The 25,136-nt window shown below is 47.5% G+C and overlaps 1 protein-coding gene across 9 annotated transcripts in view; it reads right to left on the reverse strand.

Annotated features, from left to right (window-relative positions):
• Positions 1 to 25,136, reverse strand: part of camk2g2 (calcium/calmodulin-dependent protein kinase (CaM kinase) II gamma 2) — a 480,776-nt gene that overhangs the window by 69,075 nt on the left and 386,565 nt on the right. For 5 of the 9 annotated variants that reach the window (XM_072491514.1, XM_072491516.1, XM_072491517.1 and 2 more), the window contains 3 exons: positions 16,117 to 16,149; positions 3,948 to 4,016; positions 1,577 to 1,621 (listed from right to left, as the gene is read on the reverse strand). In XM_072491514.1, coding sequence (XP_072347615.1) covers positions 1,577 to 1,621; positions 3,948 to 4,016; positions 16,117 to 16,149 — 147 coding nt within the window. The remainder of the gene's footprint in view (positions 1 to 1,576; positions 1,622 to 3,947; positions 4,017 to 16,116; positions 16,150 to 25,136) is intronic. The other 4 variants (XM_072491515.1, XM_072491518.1, XM_072491519.1 and 1 more) reach the window with 1 other exon arrangement.

The following is a 25,136-nucleotide window of genomic DNA, read 5'->3' on the forward strand; positions in this document are numbered from 1 at the left end:
CCTCTGGAAAGGCCAGACAAGATTGATACCGGCAACCATCAGCATAACAAAACACCAGCCATCTGCATAGTAACGAGCAATCCCCGGGAACAATGAGCAACATTTAGATACATAAAGCCAACCCAGACTCCGTGGCGCCAGCAGAAGCCTACACAAAGGGAGGTGAACGACCACCTCAGGACCGCCCATCGATCAGGGAACCGCTCCAGCATTGGAGAAAATCGAACCAAGTGATTGGGACAAAGTCCAATCACTTGGAACCAGGTACAGGGTCTGCCCCAAAAGGCGGGAAGCCCCTGGGGACTATAAGAATAGAGTCCAAGTTCAAATCATTCTTCTTGACCGGGTCACTCAGCAACACGAACCAACCCTTGACAGTGACCGGTCCAGCCATCGCTGAAATAGAGTAAGTCTTACTTCAACGCTCGCTACGAGATAGGCGCTCCTAGCTACCAATCTGTACCAACTTCAAATCCCGCAGGCTCTGAACCCGAATGAAAGGCCATTCGTTTCCCTGACCTAGTGGGCCAGTTCCGAGTTAAGTATTGGCCTGTTAGTCGTAGAAGTAGCTTAGACGTAGAATTTATGCATGAGTAGTGATTACTGTGTATAATAAATGTGCTTTGATTTAAATCTTACTAAGCGGTGTATTGGATTATTGATCATTACTCGGACCTGAACCACGTGGCGGTATCAGAAAGATACCTGGCGACTCAAGAGAAAAGGTGATAAAACAGAGTAATTAAACTAAGGCAAAAGTTAGCAACAAGGCACACCCACAGTGCTGTTAGGCAGGGAGTTCCAAGATTTTGAGCCAGTGACAGTGAAGGAACGGCCTATATATTTCCAAGTCAGGATGATGATGTGGCTTGGTGTGGACCTGTAGGGGGTGGTGCTCCCGTGTATCTGCTGCCCCTTATCCTTCTAGGTGGTGGAGGTGGCAGGTTTGGAAGGTGCTGCCGGAGGAGCCTTGGTGAATTGCTGCAGTGCATCTTGTGGATGGTACACACGGCTGTTACTGTGCATCGGTGGTGGAGGGAGTGAATGTTTGTGGACGAGGTACCAATCAAATGGACTACTTTGTCCTGGATGGTGTTGAGTGTCTTGAGTGTTGTCGGAGCTGCACTCATCCAGGCAAGTGGAGAGTATTCCATCACACTCCTAAATTGTGCCTTGTAGATGGTGAACAGGCTTTGGGGAGTCAGGAGGTGAGTTCCCAGAATTCCCAGCCTCTGACCTGCTCTTGTAGCCACATTTATATGGTTGGTCCAGTTCAGTTTCTGGTCAATGGTAACATCCAGGATGTTGATATTGGGGGATTCAGCGATGGCAATGCCATGAAATGCCAAGTTGCAAGTGAAAGTGCTGTAGAGGTAAATCTTTAAGTCTGTACACTTTACACAGAAGGAGGGTGGCATCACTGAAACCTGCTTTTTAAAGTTAGGCCTCATAACACCCACCAGAGGGTACTATTCCAATTTCAACAGGAAAAGAGAAGGCTCCATGAACACAAATAAATCCTAGGAATTTCAAAAAAGTGAACAGTTTTCATGAATAACCGATTTCAAACTGGTACCTTAATGCCTTCTGTGGGATTATGGACTACTGTTGTCTGTGGTTCCTGAGTGGATAAGACAGGAGAGAAAAGAGATTTAATGGATAAATCCTTCAGTCCAACATTCAGTGACATCCGTCTTAGCTTTTTTAATAAGAGGAACAAAACTACAACAGATAAAATACGTTAAGCTGTAATGCGTATAATTGATCGCTTCATACAGCCATGCATACATGAAAAAAAGCATCAAAATGGCAAAGTTAGTTCTAAGGATGTAACAAACTCCCTAGAAAAATTTGAGCCTTCCACCTCTAGCAGTCACTGGGGGACTGGCTTGAGAGGTTCATAATCTGCCATCCTTCAGCTACGGATTGCTAACCATAGGCAACTACGAAATCCCAGGACCGTGATGACCAAGTTGACTTGAGGTCACAAAGCACGACTTAGCAGAGGTGCCCAAAACTACTCTGGAACTGTTAAAAGTGAGTCTTGGCAATTGCCACAGGCTCAGTTGGAAGGTATGGGAATAACAAGCGATAAATCAAACAACATCACAATATTGAACAATCCAGCAAATTGGATGTCTTTGTCTCTATTTGTTATTTGAATGACAGCAGATTGAGGTCAAATTCTAAAAGTTAATTAAAACCCCATGAGTTCTGCAAATCTGAAATAAAACCAAGGAATAATAGGAATGCTCGGTAGGAAGCCTGGCATCGAAAAGAGAAAGGTACGTTAATGTTCAGATTACATAGTGTTGAATTAAAAAAAATTTTTTTTTATAGTACCCAATTATATATTTTTCCAATTAACGGGCAATTTAGCGTGGCCAATCGACCTACCCTGCAGTGTTGAATAGTTCGTGCATGAACTATTATCTGCTATTCGCATTTCAAGTGACTAAACTTCTGGGCCATTGCAGCAGTTTAGGGTTTAAAAAAAAAAATTAGGCTTCTCCCATTGTGCAAAGAAAGGAATAAAAATGATTTTAACGAAGTGGAATCCCAGCAGATCCCAGCTACACTGTACCATTAAGAGATGAGACCAGAAATTACACCAAGCAGAAAACCACCTGCTTACTTTTTTGACGGAGACATTTATTTTAAATGCTTTCATGTCTCTTACACTGGCGGACAAAAGAATTTCAAGCTAATGAGTTACGTGGTTATATACGATGATATCATCAGTGTATTCCCTAAATTATAAATATAAGGTTACTTCCAATGCTTGTTGCGGAGTGGCCAGCATATTCAAAAGAACGTTGTGGCGTCTTCTTTTTGTTTACTTGTACCTGTGTGAACTTTTATTGTGCCTCGAGTGTGACCAATGCAGGCTTGAAAACGTATCTATCTTTTTTCAACATTGGAAAGATTTGGCTAGATTTTACACTCACTGCTATTAGTGTAGAACTATTTTGTACAACTGTATCTCAGTTCGCTGTCTGATTTTAATGGAAGGTTTAAACATCACAAAATACAGATGTGTCACAGTGGTTAGCACTGCTGTCTCACAGCGCCAGGGACTGGGTTTAATTCCGGCCTTGGGTGACTGTGTGGAGTTTCACGTTCTCCCCGTGTCTGCGTGGGTTTCCTCCGAGTGGTGAGATTTTCTCCCACAGTCCAAGGATGTGCAGGTTAGGTAGATTAGCCATGCTCAATTGCCCCTTAGTGTCCAGGCATGTGCGGATTAAGTGTGGTTACGGGGTGGCAGGGAGCCTGGTAAGGGTGCTCTTTCAGAGGGTCGGTGCAGACCCGATGGGTCGACTGGCCTCCTTCTGCACTGTAGAGATTCTATGACCAACTTTAAATCCTAACCATTGCCCTTGTCTTCTCATGTGCTGATAGTGGGAGGCAGCTCGGAACGAAGAGCTGTGGGTTGGTGCTCAGGGCGGGGATCCCCAATTGATACATGATGAGCAGATGGGTTGCACCCATAGGGTTTACCTGACTTTCTTCTGCTGCATTCCCAGATCACATCAACCCTCTCTGCTTTGCCAGATTTTCCATGTTTTCCTCTTTTGCCATTCTTTCAAACAATTCATGCCTCCTCTGGGCTCACCTTCTCTTCCTGTATTGGTCTCAGTAGCATCTCTTGCCTGACACCACCGGCACTTTCGTCATTCAATGGCCCTACCTACTCTCCCTTTTATTCCTTTCCAGACCCCCATTTTTTGTCTCAGGTGAAGGTCACCGACCGTCATTTCTGCCTGGTACAAGAGAAGGCGGAGCTTCTAACCCAACAGTAAGCACGCAACCAGAGGAAAGGTGCAAAAATAACTGGTCAAGCTCTGGACTGCAATATGGACTGTCCCTGGAAAAATAAACACAAGATACACATTGTGACTACTTGACGCAAATTTACAACACCAAGGTAATGAAAAGTCAGCAGATACCATTGTGGTTGCTGAAGAAGTTTCCTTCGGGGCGCTGACTATGTTGTTTTTGCTGTTGTTTGTCTGCGGCTGTACAGAAAACGAAAGGGTGGGTTAGCTTTCACAGAGGAATCGGAAACACTGTTACACTAACCAACGCAGAACATGCAGATACACCAATGCCCAATTGCCTCCAGCTTCTGATTCAGCTGCACTGGGCTGCCTTCATGTTTGGGTTGGGGGTGTGAATGGGGCAGGCAGGTGGGTGGAGGGCAAGGTAAAAAAAAAAAAAAGGTTGTCGCCAGGTCAGCTACTATTTTTACCAGCCATTTCTCCATGATTAATACCAACCAAAGCTGGGACTGCGGAGACTTGCACAGCTGCATGTAGTACATCAGAGGCTGAAACAAAAGAGTTCGTTCCCAAGTGTCATGTCACGTAGATCATTTCACCTTCGTATTGGGACACAGGATTTTACACACCGATTTCATTACAGCACTTCACCTCAAACTTACGACAGCAATCGTCTCAGACTTGTATTAATTTTCCAAAACTCATTTTAAATCACATTCCTCCATTTCATTGATGACCACAACTCCAAGACAATCGTGTTTAACTGCCTGTAAAGTGCTTGGGCATGTCCTGAGGTTGTGAAGAATATATACAAGTTCTTTCTTTATATTGGTTGTACTGTTGTGCAGGAGTGATGGACACAGGTGGTAACTTTAACAGTTTAATACTAAGGTGCTCTTACATGCCATGTCTATCGCAGGTGAGAGACAGCCCCGGGGCCCTTCCCCTGCAGTGACAATAACCACTGGAGGGGACAGCACGGTGGCGCAGTGGTTAGCCCTGCAGCCTCACGCGCCGAGGTCCCAGGTTCGATCCCGGCTCTGGGTCACTGTCAGTGTGGAGTTTGCACATTCTCCCCGTGTTTGCGTGGGTTTCGCCCTCACAACCCAAAGATGTGCAGGGTAGGTGGATTGGCCACGCTAAATTGGAAAAAATGAATTGGGTACTCTAAATTTTTATTTTTTAAAAAATAATAACCACTGGTGCACAGGTCATATGGCGATCTGTGAATGGATGCACATTCTGCATTGGTGAACGAGTGCATATTTTACTTTAGAGGGCTTTGAAGATGAACAACTTATTCCCTATGAATTATTTACCTGACCAGTACTTGCTTCAGGGAGAAGGTTCATGAATGAGTTAAATGTGGAGACCCAAGATTTTACCCTTCAAGTGTTCATTGGCAGCTTGACGCTGCTGTATTAGAGCAGAGGGCACATTTGTTGCAATGTGCACTAACTGCATTCAAGGTAACTTTCACAAGAGTTAGGAGTAGGGATGGACATTCAGCCCATCGAGCCTGCTACACCGTTCAATTTATTCGTGGCTGGTCTTGGATATTACCCCACTCCCCATACCTCTGGATTCCTTGAAATGCTAAAGACAAATCATCATTCAGCCATGACTCAAGCTGCCATCACTCTTGCTAGTTTTTCAGAAGCTTGTCGGTTCAAGTCCCACTCCAAACTCACATTTTGGTGCAGCACCGACGCAGTGCTGCACTGTCGGAGGTACCGTTCTGTAAAAAAGACATTAAGCCATCTTCCCTCTCGGGTGGATGCAAGGATTGGATGTAAGAAGAGCTGGAGAGTCTACCTGGTGTTCTCGCCAATATTAATCCTGCAACCAGACTATCACAAAGGATTATCTGGTCATTATCAGATTGCCGCTTGTGGAAGCTTATGATGTGCTATTGGTGGCCATGTTCTCTACACTGCAACAATGACAACGCTTCAAATGCAATTAATTGTCTGTAAACTACTTTACGCCACCCTAATTTGTGAAAACGCAATATAAACACAAGCCTTTCTTTTCAATCTGTTTCCTGTACAACACCACAGTAGAGAATAAAATAATGTGTCGGACTGCAGTTATACTGGCACAGTGATTAGCACTGCCGCCTCACAGCACCTCAATTCCAGCCTTGGGTGACTGTCTGTGTGGACGTTCTCCCCGTGTCTGTGTGGGTTTCCTCCGGGTGCTCCAGTTTCCTCCCACAGTCTAACGGTGTGCAGGTTAGGTGGATTGGCCGTGATAAAATTGCCCCCTAGTGTCCAAAGATGTGCAAGTTAGGTGAGGTTACAGGGGGTAGGGTGTCTTTCAGAGAATGGGTGCGGACCCGATGAGCTGAATGGCCTCCTTCTGCACTGTAAGGATTCTATGTTTCTACTCACCCGCTCCTGTGGGTGTAATGCAGATTCAGGTGAATATTACTGTATTAAAGTGGCTCTTGCAACTTCCGATTTGACACCTGAAAGTATTTAAGCCAAGAGTCTTGAGACCTCCCCCATCTCCAAGGTGCTTTGAGTTTGCACTGACTTTCGTATAACCCTAGTCCAGTACAAATCTGCCATTGAAAGGTATTAAAGCTTGGCCGGATTCTTGTATCCTCCTGGGAGGATATAGAACCTTTTAAAATGCAAAGAAAAAAACAGAGGCCCCCATCCTGTACTCAGCTGGTGAGGACACAGTCAGCACTCTACGCATGCATCCAAGCACATATACTGAGATCAGCTGTCCCACACCTGAATATACACAAAGAACAGTAGGCCATTCAGCCCCTTGAGTCGGTTCTGCCATCTAGTGGCTAATCTGCATCTCAACTCCACCCACCTTGGATCCATAACCATTAATATCTTCACCCCCAAAAAACTCTGGGTTTTGTGGTCATTTCCCCCAGCCTCAACAGCTTTTTGGGGCAGAGAGCTCCACTTGTCTTTCCTGACATGACCTCTGAATGGCCTTGTTCTAATTCGAAGATTATGCCCCGCCAATTCAGGACTTCCCATCAGAAGAATCATAGAATCCCTACAGTGCAGGAGGCGGCCATTCGGCCCATCCAGTCTACACCGATCCTCCGAAAGGATACCTTACCTAGGCCCACTGCTCCACCCTATCGCTGTTACCTCATCCAATCTGCTCATCTTTTTGGACACGAAGGGGCAATTTAGCATGCCCAATCCACCTGACCTGCACATCTTTGGAATGTGGTGGGAAACTGGAGCACCCGGAGGAACCCCACACAGACACCAGGGGACCCGTGTGAATACCTCACTATCTGCTACTTTAAAAGGAATAAAGACTCAGTCTTTGCAACTTGTCCTCACAATTCAACACCTTCAGTCTGTAATCTAGAACCCAAGGGGAGTCTCAGTTTGGTGATTAGAGCCGAAATGACCTTTCAGAGAGATCCAAAAATTCAGAGTTAGGGTTTTGTGGCCTTGGTCTACTAGATTTGTCGAGTATAAATTGGCTACCTTCTTGCATGATTAAGTACTTTACTCTCCCTCAGCACATCTATAGGAATTACTATTGTGCGTTAGATTGAAAATATGCATGATTCTAGTTCTGTTTGGAAGTGAAGCACCAACCTCCTAATGTGAGAAAGAGCTCCTTAAAACTACACGATCTACAAACTGCATCTGTTCCCTTTAATCAAACTTTAGTCCCCGATGGATTCAAGGATGTCAGAACCAGATAAAAGCATCATTCCGCAGGGAGAGGCTTTATCAATAACTGTTTGACGAAGGATTAAGGAGAGTTCTTAGCTATGCTGAATCCGTTCTCCTATGCTATATTGAAACTACAAACTGGGAATAGGGAGGAGTTGCTGAGGTGTAACTTGATCTTTTTATTTGAATACTCTAATATGACTCCTCTTAAACTAAAACCACAGCCAGAATTGTACACTACCCCCCCCCCCCCCAAAAAAAAACCCGTATGCCAGTGGGTTGTTGGGTTGGTGGTGGTAGTGGAGAGGAAGGAGGGGGGGGGGGTAAAATTGCAGGGAAGGGATGGCCTCTAGGTTCCTGCTCACCCTGACATCACATCGATTTCATGCCAGCATGGGCAAGGCCTTGGACATAAAGCCTGCCTTGTCCCAATTGAGGCCATTAATAAGAGCCCTTTCCCATCCAGCCTCAATTTTGAGGCTGGCGGGCAGATTGAAGTTCTATGGGGGAAGTCTGAAAATAAAGAAAGTTAGGTCGCAGGCAGGAAGGGGCGGATCCGTTAGAAGCACCCTTCTGATTGGGGGCACCCGCAATCTCCCCCTCTGTACACCCCATCACCCGAGACCCAAATCGCTCCCTCATGAATTCTCAGGCCTTCGCTACCCTCCCACCCTGGGACGCTTGGCACTTCCCCCGAGTCCCTGCGTTTCCGGCTCCCTTGCTCCCCGCCTCCCTGGACTTGGACTCAGAGCTTCACGCCGTCCCTCTTCCAGCCTGAGTGAGGTATGGATGTCCCGTCTTCTGCCAATCAATGCTTATGAGGGCTGGAGGACACCTAAAGCTGACGGGGATATGGTCCCGGCTGGACAGATGGCAGTGGTCATCCTAAATTCAGGCCCATATTTAATTTTCCCATTGGTTAACCATTCACCAAAAGGACTAATACCTCGGCAGTGCATGAAATTTAATTGTCACTGCGGGGATAACACAGGTCTACGGCATGATAATGTGGAGTTGATGACTATGTATGTACTCTGGCCACTTACAGGAACACCATTCACCCACTGGGCAAGGGTGGACACTGAGCTGATCACCAATCTGGGTAGAATGTGGCACCTCTGCAAGTGAGAACATCTGCAAACGATGCCCAAAATTCACGCCCACTGTGTAGTTTCGACAGTGTCGAACTGAACAAATTCTGGAGAATGCCCGCGTCTTTAAAGCTTAAAGAAGACGTTCACACCGACACTTTCTCTTACCTTCATCGATATTGTTAATCGGTTAAAGGTATTTTTTAAACTTAGGACACAGACTCCTTGGCCACAATTCACATTTTTGGACGGTCCGAGGCAGGGCTTCCCAAACTGAGAGTCACGACCCCGAGTAAGGTCACGTGACAGGATTTTAAAGGTCATGAGCTCCAAGGCAGCATTTGTTATATAATAGTGGGTGTGGCTTAATGGACAGATCTTGGTTGCTGGACTGCAGCCGCAAAAAAATCTTGTGAAAGGATAGCTGTTCTACCACGCTGAACCGAACTCCACTCACCACCCACCCTCACTCCACTCACCTCTCAGACCCATATGGTTTAGCTCAGTTGGCTCGACAGCTGGTTTGTGATGCAGAGCGAGGCCAGCAGCGCGGGTTCAATTCCCGTAACGGCTGAGGTTATTCATGAAGGTCTCGCCTTCTAGACCTTGCTCCTCGTCTGAGGTGTGGTGACCCTCAGGTTAAACTACTGCTCATCAGCTCCCCCCTCAAAGGGGAAAGCAGCCTATGGTCATCTGGGACAGTGGCGACTTTACCGTACCTCATCATACCCACCCCACCCGCAAGTGTTTATTCTGGGATCATGCAACATAACGGGGTCACACTGGTCTGAGGTTTTGGCTACTCCCGCTTTACTTTCCCATGGTGTACCTCATTAACATCTGATCTGTCCAGTCTGCTTTCTAAATAAGTGTGGTTTCTGTCCTATAACCATATCAAAAACAAAAATAATTGTCCATGCCCAAAATTCAGCCCAAACCAGCTTGGCAAAGTAAAGGATCACATTAGGTGGATTGGCCATGCAAAATTCCCTCTTAGTATCCAAAGATGTGCATCTTAGGTGGTTTGGCCATAGTCAATGTGCGAGGCTATGGGGATTGGGTGGGGGAGTGGGCCTAGGTCGAGTGCTCTTTCAGAAGGTCAGTGAAGACTCCATGGGCTGAATGGCCTCCTTCTGCACCATAGGGATTCTATGGATTCTGTTCTATGGCTAACTTGTCATTTAAATTAGTTACATTTCTCAGCGATTTAATTTGGTTATTTGTATTTAAAGGCACCTTTGACCCATGGCAGGATTTGAATGTATCCAACGTTTTCACATTAAATCGGTTTCGAGGAGGATCTTGGGATGTGAGCACGGTAGAAGCTGCCTTTTCACGAGCTCTGGCTCTGCTCATCTTTTAATCTTTATTTTTATCTTTGTGCACATCTTTTTTTTGTTGCCTTTTCTTGGTTTGCATGGTTAATGCAGCGTACCAAGATTTGTTGGTCAGTATCTCAGTTTTATTGAGTCAAGATTAAAGGCTTTAATACTCGTTGATTCATAGCAGCTGGAAGGAGATGGGGTGGGGCCCTACCTTCATTGGCACAGCTACCTTTCGGAGGATTCCTGCCCTGATAGCAGCGTTCACCGGAGGATGATGGATGCTGGCGATGTAATCCGTCTGCATGGCTTGATTCCGTAATGCGGGGCCTCGAAACCCAGTTTCAGGAATTGTATCTTTACAGAGGCAGTGGTGGCTCATGAGGAGGTTCTTGCGAAAGGGGAGCACTGTCTTTGTTGGAAACCTGCCTCCACACAGTCAAGGCCCTGTTTCAGGGCCTATTGTCCATTCTGAGGGGCTCAGATGTCAGTGGAGGGCAACAGGTGAGGGGTCCTTTTGTGAGGGCCACGAGGAATCCAGCACGAGTTTTAAGGATACAAAGAAATAACATTTATTTACAATAACATACATATACAACAGCAGCAACTTCGCTTGCTGCTCACTCCTTCCTGCTGGTTCCAAACTGGGCAGCTTTATTTATACAGGGACTCTGCTAGTGATTTTTCCGCCCCCCTCATTGGGGAAGTTCATACTCCCACAGAATTGTGGGATTGTTATTAGTCCCCAACCAATGGTAAGCAGGCAGGTTATAACATCCCTCTCCCCCAAAGTTCTATGAATCCACCGAAGACCCTGGCGAAGGAGGGCGTCAGACTCATTTTGCCGCAGGCCGGACACCATATGCACGACGCACTGGATCGGGCGGCATGTAACGAGACGGAGACCGGCGCTTCCGTGATGAACGGCGTAACGGTTGTACATCCACGGCCCGTGGGCCCGAGGATTCCCCCTCTGATACGTCCCGTGTCACCATCTCGGAGTCAGAGTCTGCTGCCTCTGTCTTCTTGGCGTCTCTAGCTCCACGCGGTTCTGTAATGACCTGCGCAGGCTTTGAGTGAGGCACAAGAGGAAGATTTTGAGGACTACTTTCCATTGTCTCTGGTCTCTGTGGCTATAGAAATGAGCTCCGGGGGTGGGGAATCTTTGGAAGGGATTGTCTTCTGGACCAAACATGGTCTACATGTTTGCGCTGGAGACGACCCTGTGCTTGCACCTGGTAAGATATTGGGCCCGTTTGGTGAAAGATTACGCCAGGGACCCAACTGGGCACCGCCAGCAAAATTCCGAACGAACAGTGGGTCACCGGGCGCAAACTGCCGAATCGGCCAATGCCAAGAAAAACCATGTCCCTACCGTTCTTGTGTGCGGCGTACCTTTGTGCCAATGTCCGGGAAAACCATGCTGAGGCGGGTGCGAAGTCTCCGGCCCATGAGGAGTTCTGCGGGAGCTACCCCAGTCATTCAAAACAAAAAGTGAGCCAGTCTCGTGTCCATTGACCCGGAAGACTGCTTCTTTAGGCCTCGTTTGAATGTCTGCACTGGCGTATGCCGTTCATCTTCATGAACCTCGCAAACTCCTCACTTGTGAATGGAGTGCCCTTATCCGTGACCAGCATCTCGGGGAGGCCATGCGTACTGAAAGACAAACGCATCTTCTCAATTGTTGCGCAGGACATTGTGCCGAGCATCTTATGCACCTCCAGCCATTTAGACTGGGCATCGATTAATAGAAGGAACATGGATCCTTGAAAAGGGCCAGCGAAATCCGCATGCAAGCGTGCCCAAAGCCGCCCTGGCCATTCCCAGTGATGTAGGGGCGAGCCGGCGAAAGCTTCTGATGCTCCTGGCAAATGGAGCAGTTTTGGGCCACCTTCTCAATGTCGGTGTCGAGGCCTGGCCACCAGACATAACTCCAGGCCAACATTTTCATTTTGGACACACCTGGATGCCCATTGTGCAAGTCTCTCAGTATCAGCTCCTGTCCTTTTTCCGGGACAGTCACACGCGTCCCCCACAAGAGGATGCCGTCTTCCACGCTGAATTCTGACAGCTTGGAGGAAAATGCCCGTAACTCGCCTGGGAGCTGTCTATGCTGCCCACCATACAGGACTATATGCCGAACCTTCGACAGGACTGGCTCCGTCTGGGTCCACTCACGGATCTTTGATGCCGTGACAGGCAAGGTGTCCATAAAATCTAGGGTTGCAACCACCTTACCGGTTGTGGGGGTCGACATGGGGCCGGTTGATAAAGGCAATCGGCTCAGTGCGTCGGCATTCGCTATCTGCATTCCCGGTTTGTGCTCCAGAGAATACTCGTATGCAGCGAGCAACAAAGCCCAGCGCTGGATCCGTGTGGAAGCAATGGGCGGTATTGGCTTATCCTCTCTGAAAAGTCCCAGCAGAGGCTTATGATCAGTCACGATAGTGAAGTGGCGGCCATACACGTACTGGTGGAAACGTTTCACTGCAAAGACCACTGCCAGGCCCTCCTTCTCGATCTGCGGTACTTTCTTTCCGCTGCAGTCAATGTGCGGGAGGCGAAAGCTATCGGCCGCTCGGCCCCGTTCTCCATCTTGTGGGACAGGACGGCCCCAATACCATACGGGGATGCATCACATTTGACGAGCAAAGGCTTTCCAGGATCATAGTGGTTCAGTAACCCAGACAACGACAATTGTTGTTTTAACCGCCGGAAAGCGGTTTCTTGCGGCTGACCCCAAACCCAGGTGTGATTTTTCTTTAGCAGAAGGTGCAACGGGGTCAGCGTAGTTGCCAGATTGGGGAGGAACTTCCCGTAATAGTTTACGCGGCCGAAAAAAGAACGAAGATGCAAAGTGTCAGTCGGGGCGGGGCCTGTTGAATCGCGTGCACCTTCTCTGCGACGGGGTGCAAACCTTCGCGGTCCACTCGATAATCCAGGTAGACTACTTCCTTCGCCTGAAAGACGCACTTTGTGCGACGCAAACAGACTCCAGCCTCCGAAAAGCGTCTAAGGACAGCCTCGAGATTTTCCAAATGTTCTTGCTCCGACCTCCCTGTGATCAAAACGTCACCCAAGTAGACAGCGACACACGGTAAACCTCTCAAAATGCCCTTCATAACGCGTTGAATAGCGCAGGCAGAGGATACGCCAAAGGGCAAACGTGTATATTCATACAGGCCCCGGTGTGTATTAATCGTTACTTATGGTCGGGAGGCAGGGTCCAGCTCCAACTGTAGGTAGGCGCGACTCATATCTAATTTTGTGAACGAGAGTCTGTCTGCAAGCTTCGCGTAGAGATCCTCTATGCGAGGCAATGGATATCGGTCGAGTATTCACTGTGAACTGTGGCACCTGGCTTCATTACAGGTACAATTGGTGCTGCCCAGTCAGCGAAACGGACGAGCCTGATAATACCCAAAGTCTCCAAACGAGTGAGCTCCCCTTCTACCTTCTCGAGCAAGGCGTAAGGCACCGGGCACGCCCGGAAATATCACGGCGTGGCTCCTGGTTCGACTTGGATACGGGCTACGGCCCCTTTTATTTTCCCCAAACTGGGCTGGAATACATCTGGGTATCGTCCTAGCACCTCACTCAACCCTCCAGAAACTGTTTGGAGGATGTGCTGCTACTGCAATCGCAAATGGCGCAACCAGTCCCGACCCAACAGGCTGGGCCCATGGCCGCGCACCACGATAAGTGGGAAACGCCCCTCCTGGCGTCCATAAACAACAGGGGTCATCGTAGTTCCTGCAATGTCCAATGGTTCCCCCGTGTAGGTGGCCAACCTGGCCTTTGTGTCGGTTAATGTAAGGGTCTGTATATCCTGCTCGATGCGGTCAAATGTCCTCTGGGCGATCACGGAGACCGCTGCGCCAGTGTTCAACTCCATCTCAAGCGGGTGATCATTGACCCATACTGTCACCTTAATGGGGGCCACATGGGGAGCTGCCACACAATGCAGCTGCAGGCAGTCATCCTCCGTCTCCACGTCCTCAGGAGTAGTCGCCGCAGGTTCATCCACATGGAAGGTACGGCCCCTGGGCTGGTCCCAGTTTCGCCCGGAACAACGGCGCCTCTGGCGCCCCCAGGATCGGCATCCGCGACGGGGTTAGCGCCTACAAGTCTGACACGGACATGGCTCCTCATCCATTGGTTCTGGAGTAGGCTCCCTTCGGGGAGGAATGTCCGACGGCCACTGGCGTCGATCCGGACGTCGCCTCGCCCAAGGTACCGCAGGAGTGCGGGGGGATGTTTTCAGACGGAAGCGGTTGCGCCCCAAGCTTGCACCTCCATTCCCTGTAGCTCCTGCACTCCTCGTTCTGCGCTCTTTCGGTACAATACTATTTGAAAGGCCTGTTGAAAAGTCAATGGTGGCTCAGCTGACAACTTTCTCTGAGTGGCTGCATTGTTAATACCGCAAACCAAACAGTCGTGTAACATGTCTGACAAGGTCTCACCATAGTCACAGTACTCCGCAATCCTGCGTAGCCTGGAGAGAAAGTCGGCAAGGGATTCTCCTGGGGTCCTCTCAGCAGTATTAAACCGGTAACGTTGGACTATCGTGGACGGGGTTGGGTTAAAATGTTGCCCCACTAAGTTCACAAGTTCATCAAACATTTTGGTGTCCGGCGCAGCTGGGTATGTAAGGCGCCTAATCACCCCAAACGTATGCGGGCCGCAGGCGGTGAGCAATATGACCACCTGGCGCTCGTTTTCGGTGATGTTGTTTGCCCGGAAATAGTAACGCATCCGTTGTGCGTACTGGTTCCAGCTTTCCAGCGCAGCATCAAAAACATCCAAACGTCCGTATAGAGGCATGGTGTAATAGAAAACAACTTCCAACCTGTATCCAACAAAAATCCAGGGAGGTGGCTTCAGCAGTGTAGATAGCTATTCACTTTAACCCTCGTCGCCAGTTTTGTGAGGGCCACGAAGAATCCAGCACGAGTTTTAAGGATACAAAGAAATAACATTTATTTACAATAACATATATATATATACAACAGCAGCAGCAGCAACTTCGCTTGCTGCTCACTCCTTCCTGCTGGTTCCAAACTGGCCAGTTTTATTTATACAGGGACTCTGCTAATGATTTCTCTGCCCCCCTCATTGGGGAAGCTCATACTCCCACAGGATTGTGGGATTGTCATTAGTCCCCAGCCAATGGTAAGCAGGCAGGTTATAACAGGCCCTGCTGAACCTGGTGTCTCCGGGGAGATGGTAGAGAGGTTCCCAGTTGAGTTTGAGAACTGGCTGCCATGTTTCACGAATGTCCATCTGCAGAGCGGCCAGCTCAAAATCAATGGAGCTCATTCAACCCAGTTTTTGATGCATGGGGTTGGGGTGGCCTTGAAACCTTTGGTTCGGTGAGGTTGGCTGATCTCTGCATTGTAATAGTATGGTCAATCCGAGGGGTTCGCTGGGACATTCCTTACTTTTCTTCTTCCTCATTTTTCTTCGGACTTGGCGAGGTGTTAGGGGCCTTACTTATTTTGCTCTTGGGGGCTGGTTTAGCACAGGGCTAAATAGCTGGCTTTTAAAGCAGACCAATGCAGGCCAGCAGCGTGGGTTCAATTCCTGTACCAGCGTCCCCGAACAGGCACCGGAATGTGGTGACTAGGGGCTTTTCACAGTAACTTCATTTGAAGCCTACTTGTGACAATAAGTGATTTTCATTTCATTGTGTTGCCAATTATTATATAATCGCAGGATAATACTTCCTGGCAAAATTTGCTTACCAAATTGAACCATGCCAAGGAAGAAGCATCAGGTGCTCCCTCCTTCATCCCGAGAAGCAACAATTATGCTTGGCATTAACTTGGTGACAAGTATGACCTCTGGTAGTTGTTAGCAGATGAACCTAAAGATTGGCGTCTTAAAGCAAAAGATGTTGCTGCGTTTTTAAAAAATCAAATACGTTTATATGTGCAGTCAATGGTATGCTTCTGACAGGCAAGGAGAAGCAGGATTTTATCTTAAAGTAAGAACAGGAAAAAGAAGGAAGAATCATTGCGATCTCAAACCTGGTGACTTTATGCCTTGATAAATGGCTATGGTACGTAAGTGAACACAAAACAATGAGCAACGTGACAGGACAAGTACTACAACAAACACGACAGGGCACAGGCAACTCTTAAGACCCGTCCTACTGACACCACTGGATGGAATGGTAGGATGGTGCACACATTCGGTGATCACAAGACGCAAAAGATGAGGTGAAAATGTTCAAGTTACAAAAGGTCCTCACCATTAAGTGAACACTGGAACTGGACTTCCTTTTCTGAACAGTTCAATAAAGAGAGAGGGAAGACAACAAGAAATTTCCACTGGTTAGATATGAAAAGCACAAAGATTGTTTGTGAAGGGACAGATGGATTACAACAAAAGCAAAAGAAAGATCTATTCTACTACCAAGGTAAATTGTGTGTTTCTCAGGTACCAGAGTTTGTATTTATTTAACCAGCAGATATCTGTACTATTGGAAAGCAGAATTGGGGAACTTTAATATAACTCACCGGATCAGGCCACGCTTGTATTTTACACCCGTCCCAGTATTACTGGTCAAGTTAAATGTAGCATCAGGCAAGGTGCAAAACTAATACAGCTCCCAATCATATCAGTTTGCTAAGCGGTGGGATGCTTTAAAAGTGCCCCAAATTCCAATCCAAGCCCAAATTCACAGATTGTAAGGTGTTCTGTCTTCTTGCATTGTCACGCAAGTTGAACTTGGGTTTAATTCATTGGAGGCGAGGTGGTTAAAGGGGGCAACCTCATGAAGGGAACAACAGATGCTTGGCCATGACCCTTAACTCCATCAATGGAATCCTGAACAGCAGTCACAGGGGTTTTTTTTTTGGGGGGGGGGGAAGAGATGGTGGGGGTAGGGGGCATAAGATTAGAATTTTGAGCTAAATTGGTTGAAAACAAATCCAGGAAAGATGATGTGTCAGGAAGGGCTGGGAGAGTGTGGATTGCGAAGATTCTGGGTGCAACTGACTCATTTTAAAAGCAAGGTGCACACTCGGCAGTCAAAAGGAATGGGGCAAGGGCAAGGAAACTGGAGAAGATCGACTTGACATCGTTAACAACGTGGCACAACAGAGAGCATAAAATGTTACTCTGTTTCCAATCGGATTATGTTTCAGGTTTCCTTATACATCAATTTCGATAAGCTGGCACACCTAAACGTAAAAATGCTTGCCACCGAGCAGTAGCTTGACTCTCTGCTTTCATATGTTGCCCATTATACCGGCTGCATTAATCGGGTCTCAGGCAGGCCAACGCATGCGAATAATGAGAAAATATTCCTGGCATTCAAGCTGACTGCAGATTATATATTTTTAAAAATCATGATGTTATTTTTACATCCTGACTTCATTCCAACAAAAATCACCAGTAAATTCTGGAAACCAGCACCACGGAGTTGTTTGCTACGCAACATATATTGAAACTCCTGTTTTCCAGTTGCAGATATCAGTCAAAAACAAATCTGAACTGAGAGATGGTGATCTACCTCGTCCCAATAGTTGATATTGAAACAGGATTTCTACAATGGGCTAATTACATGACGGGAGATTTAAAGGCTCGGCTTATACACCTTGAGAACGCAAGGTCCTCTAACTGGGCAATAGGACAGCTGTCGGGCTGTTGTGTGATTGTTTTAAATGGTGGTACAGTTGCACTGGATGAACCAGTTGCATTGATTCTTCTTCAATCCCAAACTGATATTCCGAATAACAATGGAACAAGGTTATTCCCACTGATGGCAGATAAGGTCTGGGGCTACAAATGTCGAATTGAAAAGAAGATGCTGAATGCGTACTACCCATCTGACATTTTCAAACCTTAGTTTGCTGAATAAACAGAAAATCACTTAAATTCATGTAACATTACACTAAGAATATTTAGGGGGGTGTGGGTGAGGGGGGGGTCCCCTATAAAAAATTGTAATTAATCATTGCGTATCATCATAGTTATTGAAAGTGATAGTTTTAACAGAGTTGAGTTTCATGGATGAAACCATGGGTGGCTAGGTGGTGTGCAGAAGATGATACCACTGTGTCTCTGCACCCAGAAGATTATGGATTGGCAAGGCCAAACTCTATGGGGTAAAGTTTAAAAATATCAGATGGGTAGTATGCATTCACCATCTTCTTTTCAAACTCTATGAGGGAGAATGCAACATAGAATCTCTTTCAACTGTATGCCTGTGGGTCAGTGCATAGTTCTCATGTCCCATTCCAAAAACTAGGCTGCCACTCACAGTTCCAGGGACCCACTGTTGGGGGAGCCATTTTTCAGATGAGTGTTTAAACCTTGGCCCATTAGGATGGACAAAAAAGATCCCACGGTGCTATTCCAAAGATGAGCGCACTGGTGTCCTGGCCAATATTCATCCTTAAGCCTAAGTCACCAGATCGGTGATCTGTTCAGTAGGCTGTGTGTGGGGGCTTGCTCTGAAATATTGTTTCTTACATTACAACAGCGATGACCCTTCATACGTAGTTCAATGGCCATAAAACAATGGGACATCCTGAGCTCACGAAAGGTGTTAAAGAAGTGTATGTTCTTTCTTTCAACTGAAGGAGGCTGTGCAAAAGGTGCAGCTACAAAAGCAATGAGATTTGACAGCAGTACTTTAACAGAGAATATTAGAATATTAGATGGGATGGGTTGGCTTCAAAGCACATCAGTCGACACTCAGTACTGGTTGGCAAAATGGCCTATTTTTTAACCCCCTTTTTCTCTTGTACCCCAGTCTTACTGCCATTTTCTCTCTAGGCTTGCATGATATCAATAAGGGAACAAAAGCTGAACACAGTCATGAATGGAGGTTGATGGGCGGAGCGAATATCTGACTCAATACCCAATAGCAAAATCCCACTCACGATTGGTTCCACCTCAGTTTTTCCCATGTTACATGGGGGTCATCACATTGCTTCGTATCAACCACCATTTCTGAATTTGTTGAGTTGTTATACAGCCATTTGCCCTTCCTGCCACTAACCACCACGCTCACCCCCCTTTGTATTCAGGCAGGGGACAGGAAGCGATGCATGCTGGCCTGCCTGCGCCAATGGTTGGGCAACAAATGAACAAATTCTGGAGTGGGACCTGAACCTTCCAGTTCAGAGGCAGGGCAACTCCCCCCATAACCATACCAGCTTCCTACCCACCAAAATCCATCCACAAACACTGAATAATAATTCTGCTTTTATCCAAATGATCTTTCGGGGGCACTGAAAGAGTCTAAGCGTTTGGATGTTTGAGTACAAGTTAATGCGAGAAGAGCCCCGGGTTTGAAGGGCTGATCCGATAAATAGGTAATAAACTGGATAAATATTCCATTTCCCCGGCACAGTCTTCCAACTGATCAGGAACGCAGGGAAAGAAATCTAATAAGAATGCTCAATCTCAGCAATCTCGCTCTGTTTGCTTTATAGCCACCGGCTAGATTCCTACCATAAAATAACAACAATGCTCCCATCCATCTTGGCCCAGTGTAATAATTCTCCAGCTGGCTGCTCCTTGAAAAAGTGTGTTTTCTGAAAGTGCATTTGTGGAGGTGAGACTGAAGTGGAAGAAACGCAGTTTTGGCTGCAGTGTAAATCGTAGGGGATCAGAGGATGGGAATGGATTCTATAATGGCTCTGATGGCTCTCAATCACATCTATCCTTGTGCCTTCTAATTGAGGGGTACAGATAGTGTGGGATCTAACATTACTGCCTATTACAAACTTCTGATGCGGCACGGTAGCACAGTGGTTAGCACTGCTGCTTCACAGCTCCAGGGTCCCAGATTCGATTCCCGGCTTGGGTCACAGTCTGTGCGGAGTCTGCACGTTCTCCCCGTGTCTGCGTGGGTTTCCTCCGGGTACTCCGGTTTCCTCCCACAGTCCAAAGACGTGCAGGTTAGGTGGATGTTAGGTGAGGTTAGTGGGTTATGGGGAGGTGGAGGTGTGGGCTTAAGTAGGGTGTTCTTTCTAAGGGCCGGGGCAGACTCGATGGGCCGGGTGGCCTCCTTCTGCATTGCAAATTCTATGATTGATGATGCAAGGAGGAAAATTCCCAGCAATTAATAATTGGAAAAACCGGCACTGCTGTATGAAGGTTGCCTGCAACTCTTGTAGTTGTGGAGCAGTGGTCATGGCACGAGACCAGAAACGTGGAGGTCGTCAGTTCAAATCCCCCATAACCAGTTCTGAAAATGAATTCAAGAGCTGTGGCACTCTGCGGGCAGGCACTTGGGAAAAACCCAATGACTTTGAAAGTTACCAGATTGTTGTAATAGTTCAATAACGTTCTTCGAAGAAGGAAAGAGAGTAAGCTGGTCTGCCCTGCATATGCTTCAGTCACATACTGAGTGGTTGACTTTAATGCCCTCTGAAGTGGTCTAGCCAATCACTCAACTGTCAGGAACAACAACTTGCATTTATGCAGCACTTTCAATGTAGTAAAAAGGACCCAAGCCACTTATGATCTGACAAAACATGACACTGAGCTACTTATATGGAGAGATATTAAGACAAAAACTTTGTTCACAAGGTAGGTTTTAAGGAGTCACTCACAGGGAGAAGCAGAGCGGTGATTTAGGGCAGGAATTCCAGAGCTTAACAGAACCAAGATAGCTGTCAATGGCAGAACAATGAAAATCAGTGATGCACAAGAGACCAGAATTGGAGGGGTGCAAAGATCTCGGAGGATTGTAGGGCTAGAGGAGGTTACAGATATGGGGAGGGGTGAGGCCACGGAGAATCTTGAACATAAGGATGAGAGGGACGGTGCAAATGCAGCCTTGCCAATATCTCCAGCATCCCGAGTTCAAATAGGAGACAATAAATACAGCTAGCTAAATGCTGCCTGTCGGCTTGTCTAAATATGGGCAAAATGAGAGTTCAGCTGTATCAGTTGACATGGATCCACAACATAAAGGCAACAAAGACTATTTCAGAGACAAAAATATAGCAACACAATGGCAAAGTAGAGCATTCAGTGTGTTGGGAACATGTAACGAAAAGCATGAAAATATTTATTATTGTTTCTGGGAAACACAAAATTTACTTGGCATGCTTCGAAAACAGTTTGACACAAAATATGGAACCTTTACATTAACCCACTGACATGCTACTTCCACAAGTAAAATGGGGCATGTTATTTAATTCAAGTTGTCTTTTTACAATGCATGCAAGGATGATAATACACTTTTAACATTCAGTTGTTTGGTAGCCAAGGCCTTGAATTCACTCTTCAGGATATCAACTATTTTGCTGAAAATGGATCAACTCCCCCTTGTTAAAACGGCAGGAAGAGAACGGTTTAAAAAATATATCAGACATTTGCATGCTAATATGCCAGTGTGCAATTTTAGAACTTCATACAAAAACATATATCTGAAAAAACTATTTTTAAAACGTTGCTTGATCCCACTAACTAACAATTTGCACTAATATTTACTCAGCATTTTGAGAGTATCTGCTCTATTGTATAGCTTAGGGAAGAAAACTATTTTCCTAACATTCTTTCTGATGCTTTTTAATTTGTGTCTGTCCTCGAGGACTCTTCAGTATAACCCCCTCCCCCCCCCCCCTCCCCTCCTCCAATGGGGAGGCTGCTCTGTAAACTTATCTGCAAACTCTCTTGGTACTATTTTTTTTGTATAAATTTAGAGTACCCAATTTTTTTTTTTCCCAATTAAGGAGCAATTTAGCATGTCCAATCCTCCTACCCTGCTCATCTTTGGGTTGTGGGGGCGAAACCCACGCAAACACGGGGGGGGGGGGAATGTGCAAACTCCACACGGACAGTGACCCAGATCCAGGATCGAACCTGGGTCTTCAGCGCCGTGCGGCAGCAGTGCTCACCACTGCGCCACCGTGCTGCCCCCTTTTGGTACTATTGTTGATCAACCAATAGAAAAGTAGAGGCAGAGCAGGTGCAACATTCCAGTCCCACCCTCTTTTTATTCATTCACAGGATGTAGACATTACTGTTACCCATCCCTAATTGAACCTCGAGAAGATGTGCGTGAGCTGCCATCTTGCAATCTATCTGGTACGGGTTCTCCCACAGGAGAGGATTTTGATCCTATGAACAGTGAAGGAATGGTGACATAGCTCCAAATGAGGATGGTTCATGGTTTGGAAGGAAGCTTTCAGGTGGTGTTTCCAAGCACCTTGTCGTTTTAGGTGGTGGTAGTAGTCATGGTTATTGATGGTACTGTCAAAGGAGCCTTGGTGAGTTGTTGCAGTTTCTCTTGTAGATGGTGCACACTGCTGCCACTGTGCATCGGTGGGGGAGGGAGTGAATGATTAACTAGCATTGTGGTTGTGATGCTGATCAAGCAGACTGCATTTTCGTGGATGGTGTCAAGCTTTTTAAGCATTGTTGGAGCCGCACTCATGCAAGCAAGTGGCGAGTATTCCATCGCACTCTTTGACTTGTGCCTTGTAGATGGTGGACGGGTTTTGGGGAGGCAGGAGGAGAGTTGCTCATCGCAGAATTCCCAGCCTCGGACCTGCTCTTGCAGCTAAAGTTGTTATATGGTTGGTCCAGTTAATTTCTGCTCAATAGTATAAACGTCTCTTGACTGTGGGATATAACACAACAAATCTAAGTGGTGTTTCATTTCAGGCAGACCAACAGCAAGCCTACCCCTCTGGCACGTGACTTGAGCCAATGGGGAATGTTTCTCCAGTACGACTGCTGTCTACTGCTCGACTTTTGTTTGATCAAATTTGTTTCCATTTGCTTTTTTTTTTTTAGATAATATTTTATTGAGGCATTTATAATTTTAACAATTTTCAACATCAAATTTCAACAAAAACAAAGACACAAACAATATAACCAACAACCCCCCCCCCCCCCACCCCCCCCCGAGCACAGCACAAACCCCAGCCAACATGGCTTACACAAACATTGCCACCTTCCCCAGCCACCTCTCCGTTGGTTCTCATGCCCTTACTCGCGAATATAATTTTTTCAAGTCTGAGAAACTCCGCCATGTCGCTAACCCATACCCCCGACTTCAGGGGTTCTGAGTCCTTCCATCCTAATAAGATCCGTCTCCGGGTTGCCAGGGAGGCAAAGGCCAGGGCACCGGCCTCTCTCACGTCCTGGGCCACCGGGTCTTCCGACGCACCAAAGATCACCACCTCTGGACTCGGCACCACCCTCACTTGTAAGACCTCTGACATGACGTCAGCAAATCCCTGCCAGAAACCCCTCAGCCTCAGACATGCCCAAAACATATAGACAAGGTTCGCAGGATCCCCGCACAGCACCCACACCTATCCTCCACCTCCTCAAAGAACCTGCTCATCCGGGCCACAGTCATGTGTGCCCTGTGGATCACCTTAAACTGTATCAGGCTGAGCCTGGCGCACAACGAGGATGCATTAACTCTCCTCAGGGCCTCCTCCCATAGCCCGGCCTCCAACTTCCCACCCAGCTCTTCTTCCCCTCTCCTATTGGGGCTCTCTCCCACTCCCATCAGCTCCTTATAGACCTCTGAGACCTTCCCTTCTCCCACTCCTGTTCTCGACACCACCTTATCCTGTAGTCTCTGGGGCAGCAGGTGCGGGAATCATAGAATTTACAGTGCAGAAGGAGGCCATTCGGCCCATCGAGTCTGCACCGGCTCCTGAAAAGAGCCCCCCACCCAAGGTCAACACCTCCACCCTATCCCCATAACCCAGTGACCCCACCCAACATTAAGGGCAATTGTGGTTACTAAGGGCAATTTATCATGGCCAATCCACCTAACCTGCACATCTTTGGACTGTGGGAGGAAACCGGAGCACCCGGAGGAAACCCACGCACACACGGGGAGGATGTGCAGACTCCGCACAGTGACCCAAGCTGGAATTGAACCTGGGATCCTGGTGCTGTGAAGCAATTGTGCTATCCACAATGCTACCGTGCTGCCCCCAGGGCGTCGAAACCTGCCTCCGCACAAAATTCTTTGTTTCCATTTGTTGACATCATTCTTTTAAATCACCTTTTGTGCATAAAAGTGGAGATTGTTGGGCCTAGTGAATGGATTAATTTCCGTTTTGGTCATCCAGTCCTTGGATTCAAAACACCCAATATGGTATAAGATTTGGGTCAATGCAGATCAAACTCTTATCAATGTGCATTGTGCCCTATTGGGAAAAGGAACTGGCCTTTTAGCCCCTCGAGCTTATTCCAACAATCAGTTAGATTGTGGATGATATAGGACCTAACTCCACGTAGACGCCTTCACCCCACATCCTTTATACCTTTGGTTAACGGAAATCTATTTACCTCAGTTTTAAAACTAACTGATAGAGCATCGATTGCTGTTTGCAGAGGAGAATTCTAAACTTCTACCATCCTTTGCGTGTCTAAAAGTTTGCTCCTGAAGGTCTGACTCCAATTGACGATATATCCCCGCGACTCTGGGACAGCCCAACTGGCAGAAATAGTTTCTTCCCATCTACCCGGTTTCCCTTAATATCCTGAAAATCACGTCTTAACCTTCTAAATTCCAGGGAATTCAATCCTAGTTTGTTTCATTCTATTGGTAGGTCAACCTTTGGAAAATCTGTTTCATTCTGGTGAACCTCTACTGCACCTCATCCACAGTAACCCCCCCCATCACCTACACCACCCCCTACTCCCACCAATAGCATACCCCTTCCTCCCACACCACCCCCTTCTCCTCCCCTCCACCCATGTCACCCCCTTTCTCCTCCCCAACCCATGCCAGCCCCTTCCCCACCCCCCACCCACCCGCCCCTTCTCCCCCACCCACGCCACTGTACCCCACACCACTCCTTCTCCCCCACCCACGCCACTCTACTCCCACACCCCTCCTTTCCCCCACTCACCCACACCACCTCCCTTCTCCTCCCCCACCCACGTCAACCCCCTTCTCCTCCCCAACCCACACCACCTCCCTTCTCCTTCCCCCAACCCATGTCACACGCCTTCTCCTCCCCCTAACCCATGCCACCCCCTTCTCTTCCAACCCACGTCACCCCCTTCTCCTCCCCCTAACCCACGTCACCCCCTTCTCCTCCCCTAACTCACGTCACCCCCTTCTCCTCCCCCTAACCCACCTCACCCCCTTCTCCTCCCCTAACCCACGTCACCCCCTTCTCCTCCCCCTAACCCACCTCACCCCCTAACCCACGCCACCCCCTTCTCCTCCCCCCTAACCCACGTCACCCACTTCTCCTCCCCAACCCACGTCACCCCCTTCTCCTCCCCCTAACCCACGTCACCCCCTTCTCCTCCACCAAACCC

Source organism: Scyliorhinus torazame, chromosome 28, assembly GCF_047496885.1.
Source record: "Scyliorhinus torazame isolate Kashiwa2021f chromosome 28, sScyTor2.1, whole genome shotgun sequence".
Taxonomy (NCBI): domain Eukaryota; kingdom Metazoa; phylum Chordata; class Chondrichthyes; order Carcharhiniformes; family Scyliorhinidae; genus Scyliorhinus; species Scyliorhinus torazame.